Source organism: Gymnoscopelus microlampas, assembly GCF_963454915.1.
Source record: "Gymnoscopelus microlampas genome assembly, chromosome: 21".
In the NCBI taxonomy this organism is placed as follows: Eukaryota; Metazoa; Chordata; class Actinopteri; order Myctophiformes; family Myctophidae; genus Gymnoscopelus; species Gymnoscopelus microlampas.
In genome coordinates, this window is record NC_139958.1 from 17,793,853 (window position 1) to 17,811,063 (window position 17,211).

Genomic DNA, 17,211 nt, shown 5'->3' on the forward strand with positions numbered 1-17,211 from the left:
TTGCTAGTACACTGGCCTGTCACTTGCCCAGCCACCATTGTAAATGAGAATGTGTTTATAATGACTTAATAACAAAACAAAAAGTAAGCACTAAGCTTTACCAAGCTAATAAATCACTTTCAAATGTTCCATAAATGGATTCTGTGTATGATAATTAATACAAATACAAATACATGTACTACAAGCTCATGTGGATAAACCATAAGCAGATGCACATTTCTGCAATTTATCGGCAGCCATATTGGAAAATATGCCGCCATATTGGAACCTAATGTTATTTTTTATCTTACTTGGTAAGAATACCTCCAGAAAATATTCTCTTATATTAAAATAATCCCCAGCAAGGCGATATAGTCCAACACATTGGCCCAGTTGCAGCCATTTTGAAAACTGGTGGTGGCCATCTTGAAATCTTAGGAATTCCGCGTGGCCAGAGGTTGATTATCAATTAGGGTCATATGAAGGTCATCTGTGCCAAATTTCGCGCTTGTATCACCAAGTGCACTATGGTATCAAAATTCCGCCCTGCTAGCTCACAATACTCGCATTGTGAGCTTGTAGATCTGCTATTTTTGAATATTTCAAGTATAAAATGGGCTGAGATGGATTAATGCCCAAGTGATTTTGATGCTGTATTAACACATTTGGCTGTGCGCCCCCTGGAACCCCTGGCTTCAAGGACCCCTTTAGTTACTGTTGGAGACACTCAAAATGAAACAGTTGGCTATAGCATGGGTTTTCAACTGGTGGTCCGTGGATGTGGTCCCTGACCATGCATTTAGTAATGCAGGAAAGTGAAGATTTGTATTACATTTTATTTTATCGACCACTAGTTGAGAAACAGTATGATGTATGATGACGCAACAATGTTGTCAGTTACTTGGAAGTCCGATGGTTTACCTGGTTGAGTCATCATTAGTAGGAAATGTGCCCATATCAATCACATGTGCTTGCTCATACATATGTTGCAATGAATCAGTTAACATGAGTTTAATATGGAAGGTTAAGAGAACAGAATAAGGGCAACCATGGGAAAGGAATGGATCAGTGGTTCTCAATCTTTTCTGAGCTCTGGACCACTAGCATATCACAGTTAAATAATGACTGTTAAGGACTTGATTTAATTCACCTCGAATTAACAAATTCAATTAAGGCCTTAAGGGTCATTATTTAATTTCAAGCTTTTCCCCCCACACCACGCCCATATCCCCCCTCCCAACACAACAGTGGTCCCCAGGTTGATTCTCAGTCAGGGTGGTGGTCCCTGGTTCATAATCAGTTGAAAACCCATGGGCTATATAGGACAATTTAGTCATTGTTTAACATCACATAACATAGAGTAGACCTTTGTCATCACCTCTCATTAGCTCTCAAAAGGTTGTTGAAAATGAAAATGAAAATGAAGGTACTACTTACATCATTTCCTCACAGGCAATGGTCGATATATGACTATATGCAAGAGTAAATAAATCAACAGATAGATCCACATGTCAGATACTGATTACAGATAGGAAGAACAGCAAGTCTGTAACATTTTCATTTAAGGACCCGCAATTTCATTAGGCCACACAGACCCATTTGATACCATTTTTTATCTATGGGACCCCAATCTACACTGTATTTCTTTTTCAACTTATTTAACTCTGATGTACAAATGGACCTTACGGGTGCATTTGGTTCCATTTGTAAGTATACGCTCTCAGAGTTACAGACCCATAATGATTCATTTGTTCCAGGGACCCCCCAGAAGCAATGTTCGCTTTAAGATTTGCACAAATTTTCACGATTTTTCATTTCATTCAGAGAGGAGCTCACGATGACCACATTGTTTTACACATGATAATAGAGAATGCAGAATTATGCAATACTGTCTGGTACTTAGTGTAGCTAGTGTTTTGCCAATTAGTTGGGGGCCCATTTGCAATATCCTCACGGCCCACCAGTGGGCCCCGGCCCACAGGTTGAGAACCACTGCCAAAAAGGGTTTGATCAGAGAGACCATGGGATTTCAGAAGCCTTGCCATGGAGATGTTGGTAGTTTTGTCAAAGAGTAATTCATTATTTTTGCATAGATTTTTATTTTTTATTTTTTTAAGTTATAAACATTAACTGTGAATAATTTCTAGGTAGCTGAATTATGTTTCATTATTATATCTTCTCTGTTCCGGTGAACTCTTAACCCAATACCTAAGCCCTATATATATCGTACAACAAACGATAATAACGATGATAATAGCCAATCGACAAGCTTTAAATGCATCTTTGCACTGCGGCAGTGAGCTTGTATAGGCTATAAAAATAAAATAAAAGGTGTAAAAGTTTTTGACATTATGAAAATGTGCCCAAAAGACTCAGGGACGCCAGGGTTATGCAGTCAATGCATATCTCTGCTGAAGATTCGCAGAAACCAGCCAACTCCAAAATGTTAATTTTTCAGGAAATGAAAAAACAAAACAAAAAGTGGAGTTAGAAGGTTTTGTTCCTCACGGATAAGAACAGCTGAATGGACCCCCAGGCTCACAATGAGGTTGGAGGTCAAAAGGGTGTGGAGCTTGGAGTTAGCAAAACCAGCTAACTCCACCCCCCCTTTGGTGGAGTTAGCTGGTTTAGCTGAAAGTTTGAGGATCCAATGGAGTTAGCTGGTTTTGTCAGAAGTGCTTTTTAATACTTATCATTGGTTCAATATTTTTCTAACCAACACACAGACATTCAATAAAGAAAATAATAAAAAAAATTGAGTGAAAATGGAGTTGGCTGGTTTCTGCCCGACAGCGACAAGTCATGGTCAAAATCCATAGACATTCAGGCACACAATGCATTCTACTAAAACCATTGAATTCAGTGGAATTGTAGAAGAGAGAATAGAAACACGAGAGAAAAACAGAAGACCCTGAAACTGTCAAAAAAAACAAAGGAATCATTGTGTGATCCTGTCACAATTAGTGTGACTTCTCTTGGTCTTGTCTTTTATTTTGAATTGTTGATATTCCAGTGCCCCCCACCCATCCCTCCTTTTTTTTATTATGTCTTTCTTTTAGTTTGAGGTAAACCTTGAAGTAATCCAAACAGTCACTGAAGGCCAAGCAGGAGTAGCTAGAACACTGTCTCCTTCATTAGTAGACATAGCTACTACAGGTTGGTAGCTTTATATGAAAGAAAATAAGAGAAGAAGTTGGTGTATTGGTGTGCTTTGACTGTAGAATCAAAGAACAGAATGTACATTTTGGAGCTTAACCACTTTAACTCTATATTCTTTGTTGATTGGGGTTCCGCAGGGGTCTATGTTTGGTCCCCTCCAGTTTCTCCCCCTCTACACCAATGTCTTAGCCAAAAGTAGCCAATCTACAAGCTCTAACACGACACGTTGAATGGGCTTGAATGTTTGCCTGTTTCCACCGAATGTTCGTCTATTATGACATGCCCAGAATAGAAATCACTCTGCTGGTGGACATAGAAGCCTATCCTTAGTCAAAGTTGAGAGGGATCCTAAGAGCGCAGTCAGTAGCCATCTGGTGACAGGCACAGTTGTGTGGCACAGTGGTATAGTGCCTGCCCACCTCCGCGGAGGTTGTGGGTTTGAATCCACCGTGGCGCATCTTGCTTTGTCGAGCGTCTACATGAACACAATTGGCCCATGTTCGGGGGAGGGAAGCCGGCCGGGTTGGATGATAATAGTCACTATGGGCTGGGGCGGCACCTGTCAGCAGGGAGTGTTGGGGCGGGAGGAGTAGGACGAAGGCTCTTATGTCCTCCCGGTGGGGGCTCCTCACTGGCAGGTGAGTCAATAGGATACAACAGCAGTGATAACAGAAATGTGTGTGGGGAGGAATCTAAATTGGTGGAGAAAAAGGGGCTAAAAAGCAAAAAACAAATAAAGAAATGAGTGAAAATAGCTGATCTACAAGCTCACAATGCGTTGTATAACATATAATGCTTAAGTGGTACTGGTTAATCGATTTGTTCGTTAATCGATAGAATAATCTATTAATAATCACCCGCACATGGGTTTGATTCCCAAGCCCGGCGGACCCATATGCGGCACGGTAATTGTAGTGGAGTAAAACTACAATATTTGTTGAGGAGTAGAAGTAAAAGTATAGACAATTGGAAATACTCCAGTAAAGTAAAAGTACCTCGAAATTGTACTTAAGTGCAGTACTTGAGTAAATGTACTTAGTTACTTTACACCACTGTTGGAGAGAATACCTTTGACAAAGTTGTAAACATACTCCTCAGAGGTGTACATATGAATTCTAGGATGTGTGTATATATATATCAAGGGTAGGACTTGGAGATGGAAAACATTATGTGTACAAGTTCCAGTGTTGCGTAATGCAAAAGGCAAATTCACTGTTATCTATCTTTTATAACTACTGTATAGTATACAAACATAAACAATTACAACGTCAAAGTTGAATGTGTTTATAATCCACACTGCTACTGCTTAATACGCTGTGGGAGTATCTTTCTCAAATGTTTCATTTCCTCTGCTCAGAGTTTGTGTGTGTGTGTGAGTGTGAGTGTGAGTGTGTGTCTGTGTAACTTGTTGTCATACAAAACAATGCCATACATCCTGTAGTGGGCGACCACAAATTGATGCATGTCCAAAATACACCTTATCTACATCCATTGCAACAGAAGATGTTTCAGGGCTGCACATCAAAGATTACAGACACTGTTCCCTCCCAACACCCCCACCCCAGTCTAGCTGTGTGTCTATTTATGAGTGTGAGATAGGAACTTCAGAGAGAGAGAGAACCATATTTCTATCAAATGCATCTTGAATGCAACTGGTTATTTTCCAGAGCTACAACTGGACGTATGTTTTCTTATGGTTTTGAATCCTAGGGGGGAAAAAATTGTGTTTTAGGAGCTTCTGCGTAAAGAAAATGATAGTAGTCGTCTTAATTGTTCAGATTTCAGACATTTCATTTTGTATGTTAACAATGCTTGCCTGAGCAATTGTCTGACAAAAGAATATTTTCCATTTGCAAAAACCCTTCCATAGTCTATTATGTCTATAGCGGATGTTCTCAAAAATTATGATTTATATTGTCGACACAGTGCAACACATCTCTTGTTGCTACTCCATCCAAACACTGCTATTGTGTTTGCCTATGATGACAGGCCCAGAATAGGGACCCTATAGGGTTCATGTGGATATCAGTGACAGGGAATATATCGTTGCGTTCGGACAGAAACCTTTTATATCCATATTTCAACTCTTTACGGTTTTGTTTTGTAAATTAACGCCCTACTTTGTTGTACTACAGTGTGATGCAAAAGCAGCAAAAATAGCCCATCTGCAAGCTCACAACGCGCAGAAATAGAGCGTGTAGAGCGTCTATTTTTGCTACTTAGGATTTTCTTTTTTTCCAAGTGAAATCTTCATTGTTTAAGTGTCTTATATACACATTTAACCAAGAAAAAGTATTAACAAGAGCTTGTGACTAAATACCAACTACATTGGAACACAGGTTCTTTTTCACATTTCCTGGAAAGTAATGGTTTTGGACATACGTTTCCACCTGACAGCATAGACGTGCGAGTGTGGGGAAATTGTTCAACAACTTAACACATTCAATCCGGGAACGTGTCATCTGTGTCATATTAGATTTTTAGCTATAACCATTATTTTATACTTTGGCTATGAGCTTGTAGATCTGCTATTTTTGGAACATTTGTGCAAATCTTTGAATACATATGCTATCATACCCAAAATTATATGTATTTGGTCGCCGACCCCCACCTAAAAATATTTTGTTCCAGGGACACCCAGAAGCAAAGATTTGAGTTAAAAATGTTGTTTAAAAATATATATATATTCAAAGATTTGCACACAAAAAAAGAGATCTACAAGCTCATAGAGCGGCACTCTGTGCCGTGCTATGAGCTTGTATATCTGCTATTTTTGAATAGCCAAAGTATAAAATAATGTTTATAGCAAAAAATCTAAAATGACACAGATGCGTTACCGGATTTAATGGGTTAATTGGGAGAAAAAAGGTAAAAAAAAAGATTAGGGGGAAACAAGTTTACACTTACAGTTGGGATACAAGACGAGAGTCTGCCGCTATCTCCGTGGGGACTCTCATCCCACGTATAACGTAATGCCAGTTATTTCAGTAAACTTTCGGGATGCTGTAATTGGACAGAACGGCTCAGGTTGCTGCTGTGGATGATTTGTCAGTTGGCTCTGAATACGTGTCCTGAATTCAAAACACACCGTAAACACTGAGTTCCATTCTCTCTGTGTCTGTCTGTCTGTCTCTCTCTCGCGCGCGCGTGTTCTCGTTCACTCTTAACCACTTGAGCTGCAGCATCCATATTCTGAGGGGAGCATTACCAAAACATTGCCGGTCAAACAAGCTGGGCTATTTTCTTTGGCGAAGAGATTAGGTGTAGACAGAAAAAAAGTGGTCTAAGTACAAAGCCAACTGTGGTCCAGTTTACTAAGACTAGAGGGTTTAAGTGGTTAGATGGAGCAGCTTTGTTGTCAGAAGGATGTGATTGTGCGCGCGCACGTGTGTGTGTGTGTGTCTAATTATGAACATGGATATAATGAGTGTATTTGGAACACATCCACAGGCACTCACTCACACACACGCACATAAGTACACACACACACACACACACACACACACACACACACACACACACACACACACACACACACACACACACACACACACACATATTCACACACGCGCACAATTGCCCCCTTTACACACACACACACACACACACACACACACACACACACACACACACACACACACACACACACACACACACACCGCTCACTCTCTGTGTCTTTCTCTGTCTCTCTATCTCCTCAGTGCAATAGTCTCAAATAAACAGCCCCCCTTTGAGCACGCTTGCTCACTCTCATTCTGTTTTATAATAATGTTTAACTTAATACAGGACTGGACGGTAACTGTGTGAGGGATCTGTTTGTTGTGGTCAGGTCCACCGACCTTCCATAGCCACGGTGGCTGTAATGTGCTCTCATTGGCTGTAGCGTGCATCTCCTCCCAAGGTGCTCGCAGCCCTGTTCATAGTGTATGATATTGTCTGTTGTCCTGTCCCAGACAGATCTGAATATCTAACAATTTAGATATCTGAAAACGGTCGGAAAGCCGTCGCAGAGTGGAGAATCGCGGCCACATCGGGTCGCAGAGCCTTTCACACACACAGAGCATTATCTCGCCGATCAAAGGCCGATCTGCGTCAGGTCGGGAGGTTTTGTCGGCGAGCGCCAAAAAATGTCGGCGACAGCAATATCGGACCTAATGTCTTGCAGTGTGTACCAGCCTTAACCCCAACACATAAGGCTCAAGGATGCAGTGATTAATTGTACCCTATCTCTAGGCCAACCTTCTATCTCAGTGTCAGAGTACACTCTAGTCTACATTCACCTCACGCACTTTTACTTTGGGGAAAAAAACATACATATTCACTTATTACGGCATGGCTCTGCAGTCTGCAGGAGTCTAGTGGAGAGGGTCTGTGCTATGTCTGTCTGTCTGTCTGTCTGTCTGTCTGTCTGTCTGTCTGTCTGTCTGTCTGTCTGTCTGTCTGTCTGTCTGTTGAGTGTTCTTCTGAGCTAATCTAGTCTAGCAAACTGTTGGGCCGATCAGTGCCAACGTTCTTGTGCGCACTGCCAGTTTGAAAAGTGCATGCACATCCACTTGAATCCCTAGGTGCAGGCAAAATAAGCAACACTTGTTTTTCTTTTTCTTTATGTTCACGATGCCAGTATGCCACAGAAGTACCTCCTCCGATTTTCAGACTTTTCAGACGAATTTTAGACTTTTTGAAATATTTAAGCACTTGAGCCCCATGCACCATCCCTATTCTGGGGGGGGGGGGGGGATTTGCCAAAAATAGCAGATCTACACGCTTACATGCTTTTGAGATTGTGGATCGGCTACTTTTGGCGAAGAGATTTGTTGTAGATGGAAAAACGTGGTCCAAGTACAGTTGAAATATCATAAGATTATAGTCGACTAAATCTACAGTTGATTTAGTCGACTACAATGTATTTTGGCGGGCCTTGATGGCGTCGTAATGGCTGATGTTACACTTGGTTGCAAGCTGAAAATAGCCGATCTACAAGCTCACAACGCATCGCAGCGTGACGCGTTGTGAGCTTGTAGATCTGCAACATCCGAGCGCAACAAAACATAAAATGACATGTCTTAGTTCTACTCGATCTCTTCTCCACTAGTCTCTCACTAACCTTTTAGTCTAGTTTTTATTTGTTGACGAAATTGTCAATATATTTAGTCTAGTTTTAGTCATCGTAGCTTAGTTTTTATTTCGTTTTTATTTTGTTTTTGTCAAAAAAAAGGTAGTCGACGAACATTTTTCGTCATAGTTTTAGTGGACAAAATCAATACTGACTAGTATTACTCATTGTTATTTTATCCGGTCGTAACTCAGAGAGTGTACTAAATGTAGGCAAATGGACCTTTTACGGGTACATTTGGTTACATTTGCACACTCTCAGAGTGACATTCTGTGTTGTAGACAGTTATATTTTGAAGCACGTATTCTTGTTTTCTCGCTAGGGTTTGGTTTGAGGTTGCTTTTATTTCCATGGAAGTTATTCTAATGAGGCCCTCCCAGTGGGGTTCGATCAGAAGCAAACTGAGGACGGGGGAGATGCTCTTTACATTTGAATGAGAGAGGGAGGGAGGGAGGGAGAGAGAGAGAGAGAGAGAGAGAAACATACTATAGAGTACAGAAGTCCTGACGTCACTCGTTCATCCCCTGGGTCGTAAAGTAATTTCTCTATGAAGAATAACATTGGGTCATCTTAGCATCGTCTCATATAAGTATTGTGGTCCAAAAACAAACAAACTGTCTTGGCGATATTGTCAGGGAGGAGGTTCTGTATCGTTTATGATAGTCAGTCACTCATATTTGAAACAGTCTGTGACGAAAATGTAACTAATTCGGCGGAAGTAACATTAGCGTTTTCTCACCGTCAGTTGATGCTTCATATCCATTTGAGTGAATCCGCCGGGATCATTTGTTTATTTTTGGAACACAGTTCTTATGGGAATTAAGAACGGGGGAAAAAAAAACGCGACTCAGGTAGGATGCGTAAACTACGTCAGACTTCGGTGCTCTACATTTCGGCCCTTTTAAAATAGCAGATCTACAAGCTCACAATGCGTCGCGATGCGACGCATTGTGAGCTTGTAAATCTTTAAAAACTTGAGAAATGGGACATTCTGCATAATGAGTACTTTTACATTTTGATACCAACACTTTTGTACTTAAAAAAAAAATCTGGACTTTTACTTGTAACAGTGTATTTCTACATAACATTGCAGTATTCATACTTTTACCAACGGAGTACTTTTTCCATCACTGCTCTTCAGTGCTCATGTTGGTGGGGTATTTTGTAGTCTTGAAATTGACTGAAGTGAACTGAATGATTTATATCAAATTTTAGGTGTTCATGAGTGATGAATAATTGAAGATATTCTGAGGCAGATTCTGGTGCTTGCCAGGAGGGAGTTAAGTCCATATTTTTGGCATGTTGTTAAGATAAATACTCCAGACAAACTTCTCCAATATGTCCTGCAAAAGGGATCGATTCAGAACTAGACAAAGTAACTTTGTCAGAATACAAATGCATGCGTATACACTTAAAGGGCTAGTTGTTATCGTGCTTATCAATTTATCCATATTGTAACCAGTGGAAAAAGTACTCGCATGTTTTACTTAAGTAAATGTATCAATACTGCAATGTAGAAGTACTCTGTTAGGGCGCGCTCTCACCAAAAGTTGGCTGGCTGCTGTTAAACGCAGGTTGTGCGCGGCCACAGTTTTTTGCAGCCAGCGGATTCTAAAAAAACGCTGTGACGCACCTGTCACTCACATTCAAGACCGTCCCCGTAGCCCGCACCGCCACTAGACACTAGCCACTAGACAAAAAAATGTATTTGCACTTTCACACTTGGGGTTCGTACATCTACATACACATTCAAATTTAAAATATAAAATACTTACCCCATGGCCACTGATGTTACAATCATGTACGGGTCCTCATAAGTATCCATATCTTCCGTATTGTTCAATAAAAAGCATTTTAATCCAATCAGTGGTCATTTTCTCCGTATGCTTTCAACAGCGCGACCCTAGCGGTTGAGAGGTGTATTGCACTGTTGGTACATTATAACTCTATGGGAAAATGGCCACCAATCGATTAAAATGCTTTTTATTGAACAATACGGAAGATACAGGTACTTCTGAGGGCCCGTACATGATTGTAAAATCCGTGGCCATAGGGTAAGCACTTTATATTTTAAATCTGAATGTGTATGTAGATGTACGAACCCCAAGTGCACAAATCATAAAGTACTGGGTGAGATGCAACAGCTACAACCAGTTGGTCCACTGAGAGCACCATGTTGCTTCCTGAGTCTTGGGACGGTCCGCCTTCGACTCACCCGATTGGACAGAGGGGGAAAATCAGCTCCTGCCTCCAGCAGAGTTATGCTTCTTCGTGCAGAGCGGATAAACGCAAGGTCTGCGCGACAAGCGGAAAAATCTGCTCTTGCGTGAATCCACGCATTTGCATTGACAAAGCATTGGCAGATTCTGCCCCAGAGGTAAAATAAAAGTGCGGTGGGAGCGCGCCCTTACAAGTAAAAGGCCTGTGTTCAAAATGTTACTTGAGTAAAAGTACAAAAGTATTGGCATCAAAATATACGTAAGTACCAAAAGTAAAAGTACTAACATGTTTGAAAATAGCAGATCTACAAGATCACAACCTGTCGCATCGCAACGCGTTGTGAGCGGCTATTTTCAAATAGCCTATTGTATTGTATAAAATAGGGCTGAAGTGGTCAATGTATGTTTCATACTATCATAATTTATATCTGAAAAGTAACCAGTAACTAAAGTTGTCAAATAATTGTAGTGGAGTAAAAGTACAATATTTGCCTCTGAGATGTAGTGGAGTAGAAGTAAAAGTACTGAAAACTGGAAATACTCGAGTAAAGTAAAAATACGTTAAAATTGTACTTCAGCACAGTACTTGAGTAAATGTACTTAGTCACTTTACACCACTGATTGTAACTCTGAGAGTGGACAAAATGTAACCAAATGGACCCGTAACATTTGGTTACATTTTGTCCACTCTCAGAGTTAAATTAAGACTGAGGATTTGCTACTGTGTGTGTGTGTGTGTGTGTGTGTGTGTGTGTGTGTGTGTGTGTGTGTGTGTGTGTGTGTGTGTGTGTGTGTGTGTGTGTGTGTGTGTGTGTGTGTGTGTGTGTGTGTGTGTGTGTGTGTGTGTGTGTGTGTTTGTGCTAAAACTTGCTTGAATGCATAAATTGCGGTGCTGCCTCAGAAAAGGCGGGCATGTCATGTGATCTCACAGTGTGCTCCTCCATTCTGCTGATCCTACAACTCCAGCACAGGAAAGGTCATCTCCTGCGAGTCCATGCCGGCCTGCCAGTGCAGAAATCGATAGACAGACCAGCGCTTTACACGGTTCCCTAGCTGGCTCTCGGGTGTCTTACAATGTTCTGAACTATTTCCTTTTTTTTTTTTACCTTGCAGTCTCAGAGCTGAGCTCAGATCGATGGATCTATCTGTCTGTCTATCTATATATCTATCTATGTATCTATCTATCTATCTATCTATCTATCTATCTATCTATCTATCTATCTATCTATCTATCTATATCCTTATCTATCTAGTAATCTAATCTATCTACCCATCTATCTGTATCTACATATATGCTTACACGTTTGGGGTTGAGGCTCATTAGATAAAGTTACTTTCATTTTCATTCTGACCACTGTGTTTTTAACATTGACATCTCCAAAGATGTGGTTTTCTCTCTGGATTTTAGCTTAATAACATCTGTGTTTCAGGCTGTCCTGCTCAAATATATTTCCCATCAGTAGTCATTCATTTCTATGCTCATAATGAAAATGTAGTTTCATTTCTATGCTCATAATGAAAATGTAGTTTCATTTCTATGCTCATAATGAAAATGTAGTTTCATTATGATACTCTGCAGTATACTGTATAGTAACCCATTTAGACCTGATACCGATTCTAAAAACACCTTCTAAATCATGACCTAAGTTTTCTGAAAAACTTCAAATATTTATTAAAAAATCATAAAAATGTATGTTGCTATATAGCTACTGTACATAGCAACAAGAACCCCAAAGGGGGTTCCCAGCTTGAAAGGTATAGTTGTGTATTGGGGTTCCAAGTCTAAATGGGACAATAATATTGATAAATGAACCTCAGGGTTGTTGTAGTAAAAATTAGTGGTGTCCACTGAATACATTCAAGTTTGTGATTAATGACATGTTGTTTCTTCATGCAAAATAGATTTCTTTTTTTTAAATTCACTTAATCTGCTTTATTTTAAGGCTTTAGTGAAGGCGCGTCATAATGTAGGCCCTTGGGACATGGGGAATTAACAGAATGCTACAGTAAGACTACTCCAAAGAGTTCTGTCGAAAGAGGTCTGAAACTCTGAGAGAAGTTAACCCGGAGAATTTTACACTGTAGATAGGAGATGACATCGCATCAAACTGGGGCTGAAATTAAAAAAGAAAGTTGCAGAACCACTTGGTCTATACTTTGTTTTTGAGGAAAGCATCACCCCATGACTCCATATATCCTCGTCTCCTCCAACAGGTCGAGCTGGGAGCTCCCGGACCTGCGCGACGGCAAGATCGCGGCCATCAGCGACTCGGACGGCGTCAACTACCCGTGGTACGGCAACACCACGGAGACCTGCACCGTGGTGGGGCCCACCAAGAAGGACAGCAAGTTCACCGTGAGCATGAACGACAACTTCTACCCCAGCGTGACGTGGGGCGTGCCCGTCAGCGACAGCAACGTGCCGCAGCTGAGCAGCATCCGCCGCGACCAGAGCTTCACCACGTGGCTGGTGGCGGTGAACCAGGCCACGCAGGAGAGCCTGGTGCTGCAGACGGTCCGCTGGAGGATGCAGCTGCACATCGCGGTGGACCCGCACCGGCCGCTGGGCCACCGGGCGGCGCTGCGCGAGCCCGTGGCCCAGGAGCAGCCGCGGGTGCTGGCGGGCAAGAACGAGCCCATCCCCGCCAACGCCATGGTCAAGCCCAACGCCAACGACGCCCAGGTGCTGATGTGGCGGCCAAAGGTCGGCGACGCCGTGGTCGTCATCCCGCCCAAATACTGATGAACTGTGACCGTGACGTTGTTATTATTATGTGACTGATTTCAAACTGACCAGGACTGGCCTTTGGATACCTTCGACAGTATCAGCCTCAGCGTATTGTTTTTTGTAACTTTTCGTTTGTCGTTCCTTATTTTTTTCACCTTGTTACTCTTTTCCTTTACCTGCTTCCTTTTTTTTTTTTACCCATTCAATCCGGGAACGCGTCTCTGTCGTTTTAAGGATTTCTTTGGCTATTCAAAAATAGCAGATATACAAGCTCATAGCTCGGCACCGAGTGCCGCCATATGAGCTATGAGCTAAATTCGTGAAAATGTGTGCAAATCTTTGGATATATATATTTTAAAGCGAACATTTGTAACTCAAATCGTTGCTTCTGGGGGGGTCCCTGGATCAATATATTTTACAAATGTTCACTTAAAAACATGTATATTCAAAGATTTTCACAATTCTTTTTCAAAAATAGCAGATTTGTAAATCTGCTATTTTTGAATAGCCAAAGAAATCTAAAAATGACAGAGAATGAATGGGTTAAATCTTCCTTCCTTTTCATGTTTTGCCTCGGAATTTCTCTCACTGCTCTCTTCTGCATTATGGAAAAGTGATGGAGAGAGCAAAGGGCTTGACGTACTTTTGTTACGTGCGACGTCGCGTACCCGGAAATATTGCGACGCACTGTGAGCTTGCAGATCGGCTATTTTTTTCCGATCCGCGACACCGGCACGTGACTTAAAGTATAACTCTGGCTTCAAGAGAGAGAAGTGAAACAAGGACAAGTGGAACTGGAGAATAACTGGAGTAAACAAACTGCAACCATTCTACCTTCAAATTGGGTCGGGCCTCACTGTGCTAAATGAAAGTATTGCAAAAATGAAGAAAAGAGACTATGATTTATGTTTTTATTTTATTTGGAGAGGGGGGGGTGGATCAAGGGATCCTGTGATTCGGGAGTGTGGCTGCATTGAAGTACAATTTGAAGTATTTATATATGACCATGTCTATGTACAGTACCTATTGTACGTGGTTCATACATGTACATGCACAAAGTTTGCGTTTTAGGTACGAGTTGTGTTTTTATTATTTATGGGCTGGGAGAGAGTGCATTTAAAATCTTTTGTTTGCCGTTGTTGTGAAGAAGAAAAAAAAAAGCACTACTACTTGGTATGTGCTCCACGTGAGTGAATACGCATCGCGTTTGATGACGTCGTTTTTAATACTTTTTTTTATGTAAAACATGCAAGACATTCAATCCATGCTGCCTTAAGTTTACATTGCTTCCCAACTGCAAACATTTTTTTTTGCCTTAAACTAAGTGCAATGCAGTATAGCCCGTCTGTCTCTTCTCTTCCAGACTGTTGGTGCTTGGGATGTGTGGTTGTAGGACAGGAGAAGTAATTCCACAGAGGAATGCCTATGGCTGCTTTATAACTCTAGCTGAATTGTAGTTGAATACATTTATCCGCTCTGTCAGCTGACGACTGTGTCCTATCTGCAAGTGCTAACACGATGCATTTGACGCAATGTTTCACAGTGCAATTTGAACTAGGCCTTAAAGAATCCTAGGTCATACCAGTGGTGGAAGAAGTACTCAGATTTTTTGGGGTAAAATTCCTGTATTCAAAATTTTACCTGAGTAATGGGCATCAAAATGTACTTGCAGTTCCAAAGTGAGAGTACTCAGATGTAACCAAATTTGTCCAAATCTTTTGAAAATAGCAGATCTGCAAACTTGTAGAACAGCTGTTTTCGAATAGATGAAATATAAAATAGAGCTTAATTTGTTACTGCAGTATTATGTTTTTGCAATAATAATCCAAATCTGCAAAGTAACTAGTAACTAAAGCTGTCAAATAATTGTACCGGAGTAAAAAGTACAATATTTGCCTCTGATATGTAGTGGAGTAGAAATATAAAGTATCAAAACATGGAAATACTCAAGTAAAGTAAAAGTCTCAAAATGGTACAGTACTTGAGTACAGTACTTGAGTAAATGCACTTAGTTACTTTCCACCACTGGGTCAAACCAATGAATTTTCATGATATTTAACCATGATATTATCATGATTATTAACCATGATATTTTCCAGAATTGCCATTTGGTCATTATAGAGAACAGTTAATGGAAAACTTGGCCCATTTTGAACCTAAATCCTATTGTCCGTGTGAGGCGAGATTGATAAGAGTGTGACAAAAATAGCCTATGTCTTATTTGTATTCTACATGTTGCATAGAAAGAAAGCGGGCGGCCGCGTGCGTGAGACAAGCACAAACTCGAGAGTTTCACAGGAGTGCGCCCGCTAGTCGCTGCTACGCCTGTCAGATTGCCTGCGATTGCCTCGCATTGGAAATTAATTGTGGTCCACGTCAATCTCTCCCTGTGTGAAAAGCCCTAAATGCGTCCTTTCGTGTCATGTCAATGATGCTCGACGACGAGAAATTGTTTGGCATTTCACAGAGAAATACACCAAAGAGCAAAGGGGATTTTATTTGTCACACTATATTATTGATGTCGCATCAGAAGAATGGGGTTCAGGTTGAAAATTGGCAACGGTTCCCTTTAATTCAAGCCAACTCTTTTCAAAGGCATTTCAAGTTCACATGGTGTTGGTGCAATGAAATTGCACCTGTAAGAGGCTACTAGTTTGAGTCTAAAAAGTACTGAGTATAAAGCCTAATTTCCTTCACACATTATTGTGCATGTGGTTGCAATTGGGACTCTACAGCCAGCAAGTGGGTTCAACCATAGATATACAGCATACACGTAGATACAGCATTGGCCGCTGCCGCTCACTGGCGCGAATATGCGTCGACGACGCGGACGCCACACTGGTCGGAGCGAGCCGTTGCGTCCTAATGCACGTATGCCCCCATGTATGTCTATTGAAGCGCGACGAGGTCCCTCCATAATTGTAATCATCATAACTTGCTGAATGTCCAACCGATTTTCAAGTGGCTTGGTTTGTTACAAATGTCAGACGTGTAGTTGTGCTGTGCTACAGGGTACTTAGTTAAATTAAAAGTGATTTTTTTTCATACCAAAATATCTTTAGTAACACTAATGGTTATGAAACAGGAAAAAAAAAAGTTTTAGTCTCAGGTATTTATACACGACTCAGGCATATTTCTTGCAGTGAGTGAACTTACGGGCAAGTTGGCCCGTACCAATATGGCGGCGACATTGACGTACAATCCCAGTGGCCAGCCAATGCTATGTCTATGTATATTATGTCTGTGGTTTCAACAACCTCACAGTAGAGTGACAAAACCGAAGCCTGATTCAACCACTTGAACCCCAGCATCCTTGTTGTGGGGAAGGCGTTCGCGGAAAATAGCCGAACGACAAGCCCACAACGCGTCACGCTGCGACGCATTGTGAGCTTGTCGTTCGGCTATTTTCAGCGAAAACCTTGCCCCGCAATAACGCAAAACAGAAAAGACATTAGTATTGAGCCCCGAGGGACTCTGGTTACCCATAATATGGGGTTTAAGTGGTTATGCTTTGTCGTATACGACGGAGTGCAAACGCAAGTCTTCCATCTTCTTTGTTTTTTTTTAATCACTCCATCTCAGGGGCCCTCCTCCGGTCAATGTGCAGCTTATGTCAAGAAGAAGTCCTCTCTGTCTGTCCACCTGTGTTCATGTGTGTGTTCTCCATGGTTTACCTCATGTGTCTCTCCGCGGCTGTCGCCGTGACGACGGCGTTGCTCACACCTCACACAATCAATAAAGTTGTTATTACGCAATCCAAGGACCACAGCAGCCGGAAAGACATTTATTGAGCCTTTTATGACAACAATGGGAATCACAAAGTAATTGTTCTCATGAAGGTTGGAGTTCAATCAACTCTCTCTCTCTCTTCTCTCTTCTCTCTTCTCTCTTCTCTCTTCTCTCTTCTCTCTCTGTCTCTCTCTCTCTCTGTCTCTGTCTCTCTCTCTGTCTCTCTGTCTGTCTCTCTGTCTTTCTCTCTCTCTCTCTCTCTCTCTCTCTCTCCCTCTCTCTCT

The 17,211-nt window shown here is 41.4% G+C and overlaps 1 protein-coding gene across 3 annotated transcripts in view; it reads left to right on the forward strand.

Moving 5' to 3' along the window:
* fam78ab (family with sequence similarity 78 member Ab) overlaps positions 1 to 16,962 on the forward strand; it is a 24,896-nt gene extending 7,934 nt beyond the window's left edge. For 2 of the 3 annotated variants that reach the window (XM_084047916.1, XM_084047917.1), the window contains exon 3: positions 12,685 to 16,962. In XM_084047916.1, coding sequence (XP_083904042.1) covers positions 12,685 to 13,213 — 529 coding nt within the window. In that variant the 3' untranslated portion in view covers positions 13,214 to 16,962. Of the gene's footprint in view, positions 1 to 3,052; positions 3,136 to 12,684 lie in introns of those variants that run through there. The other variant, XM_084047918.1, reaches the window with a different exon arrangement.
* The last annotated feature ends 249 nt before the right edge of the window (positions 16,963 to 17,211 follow it).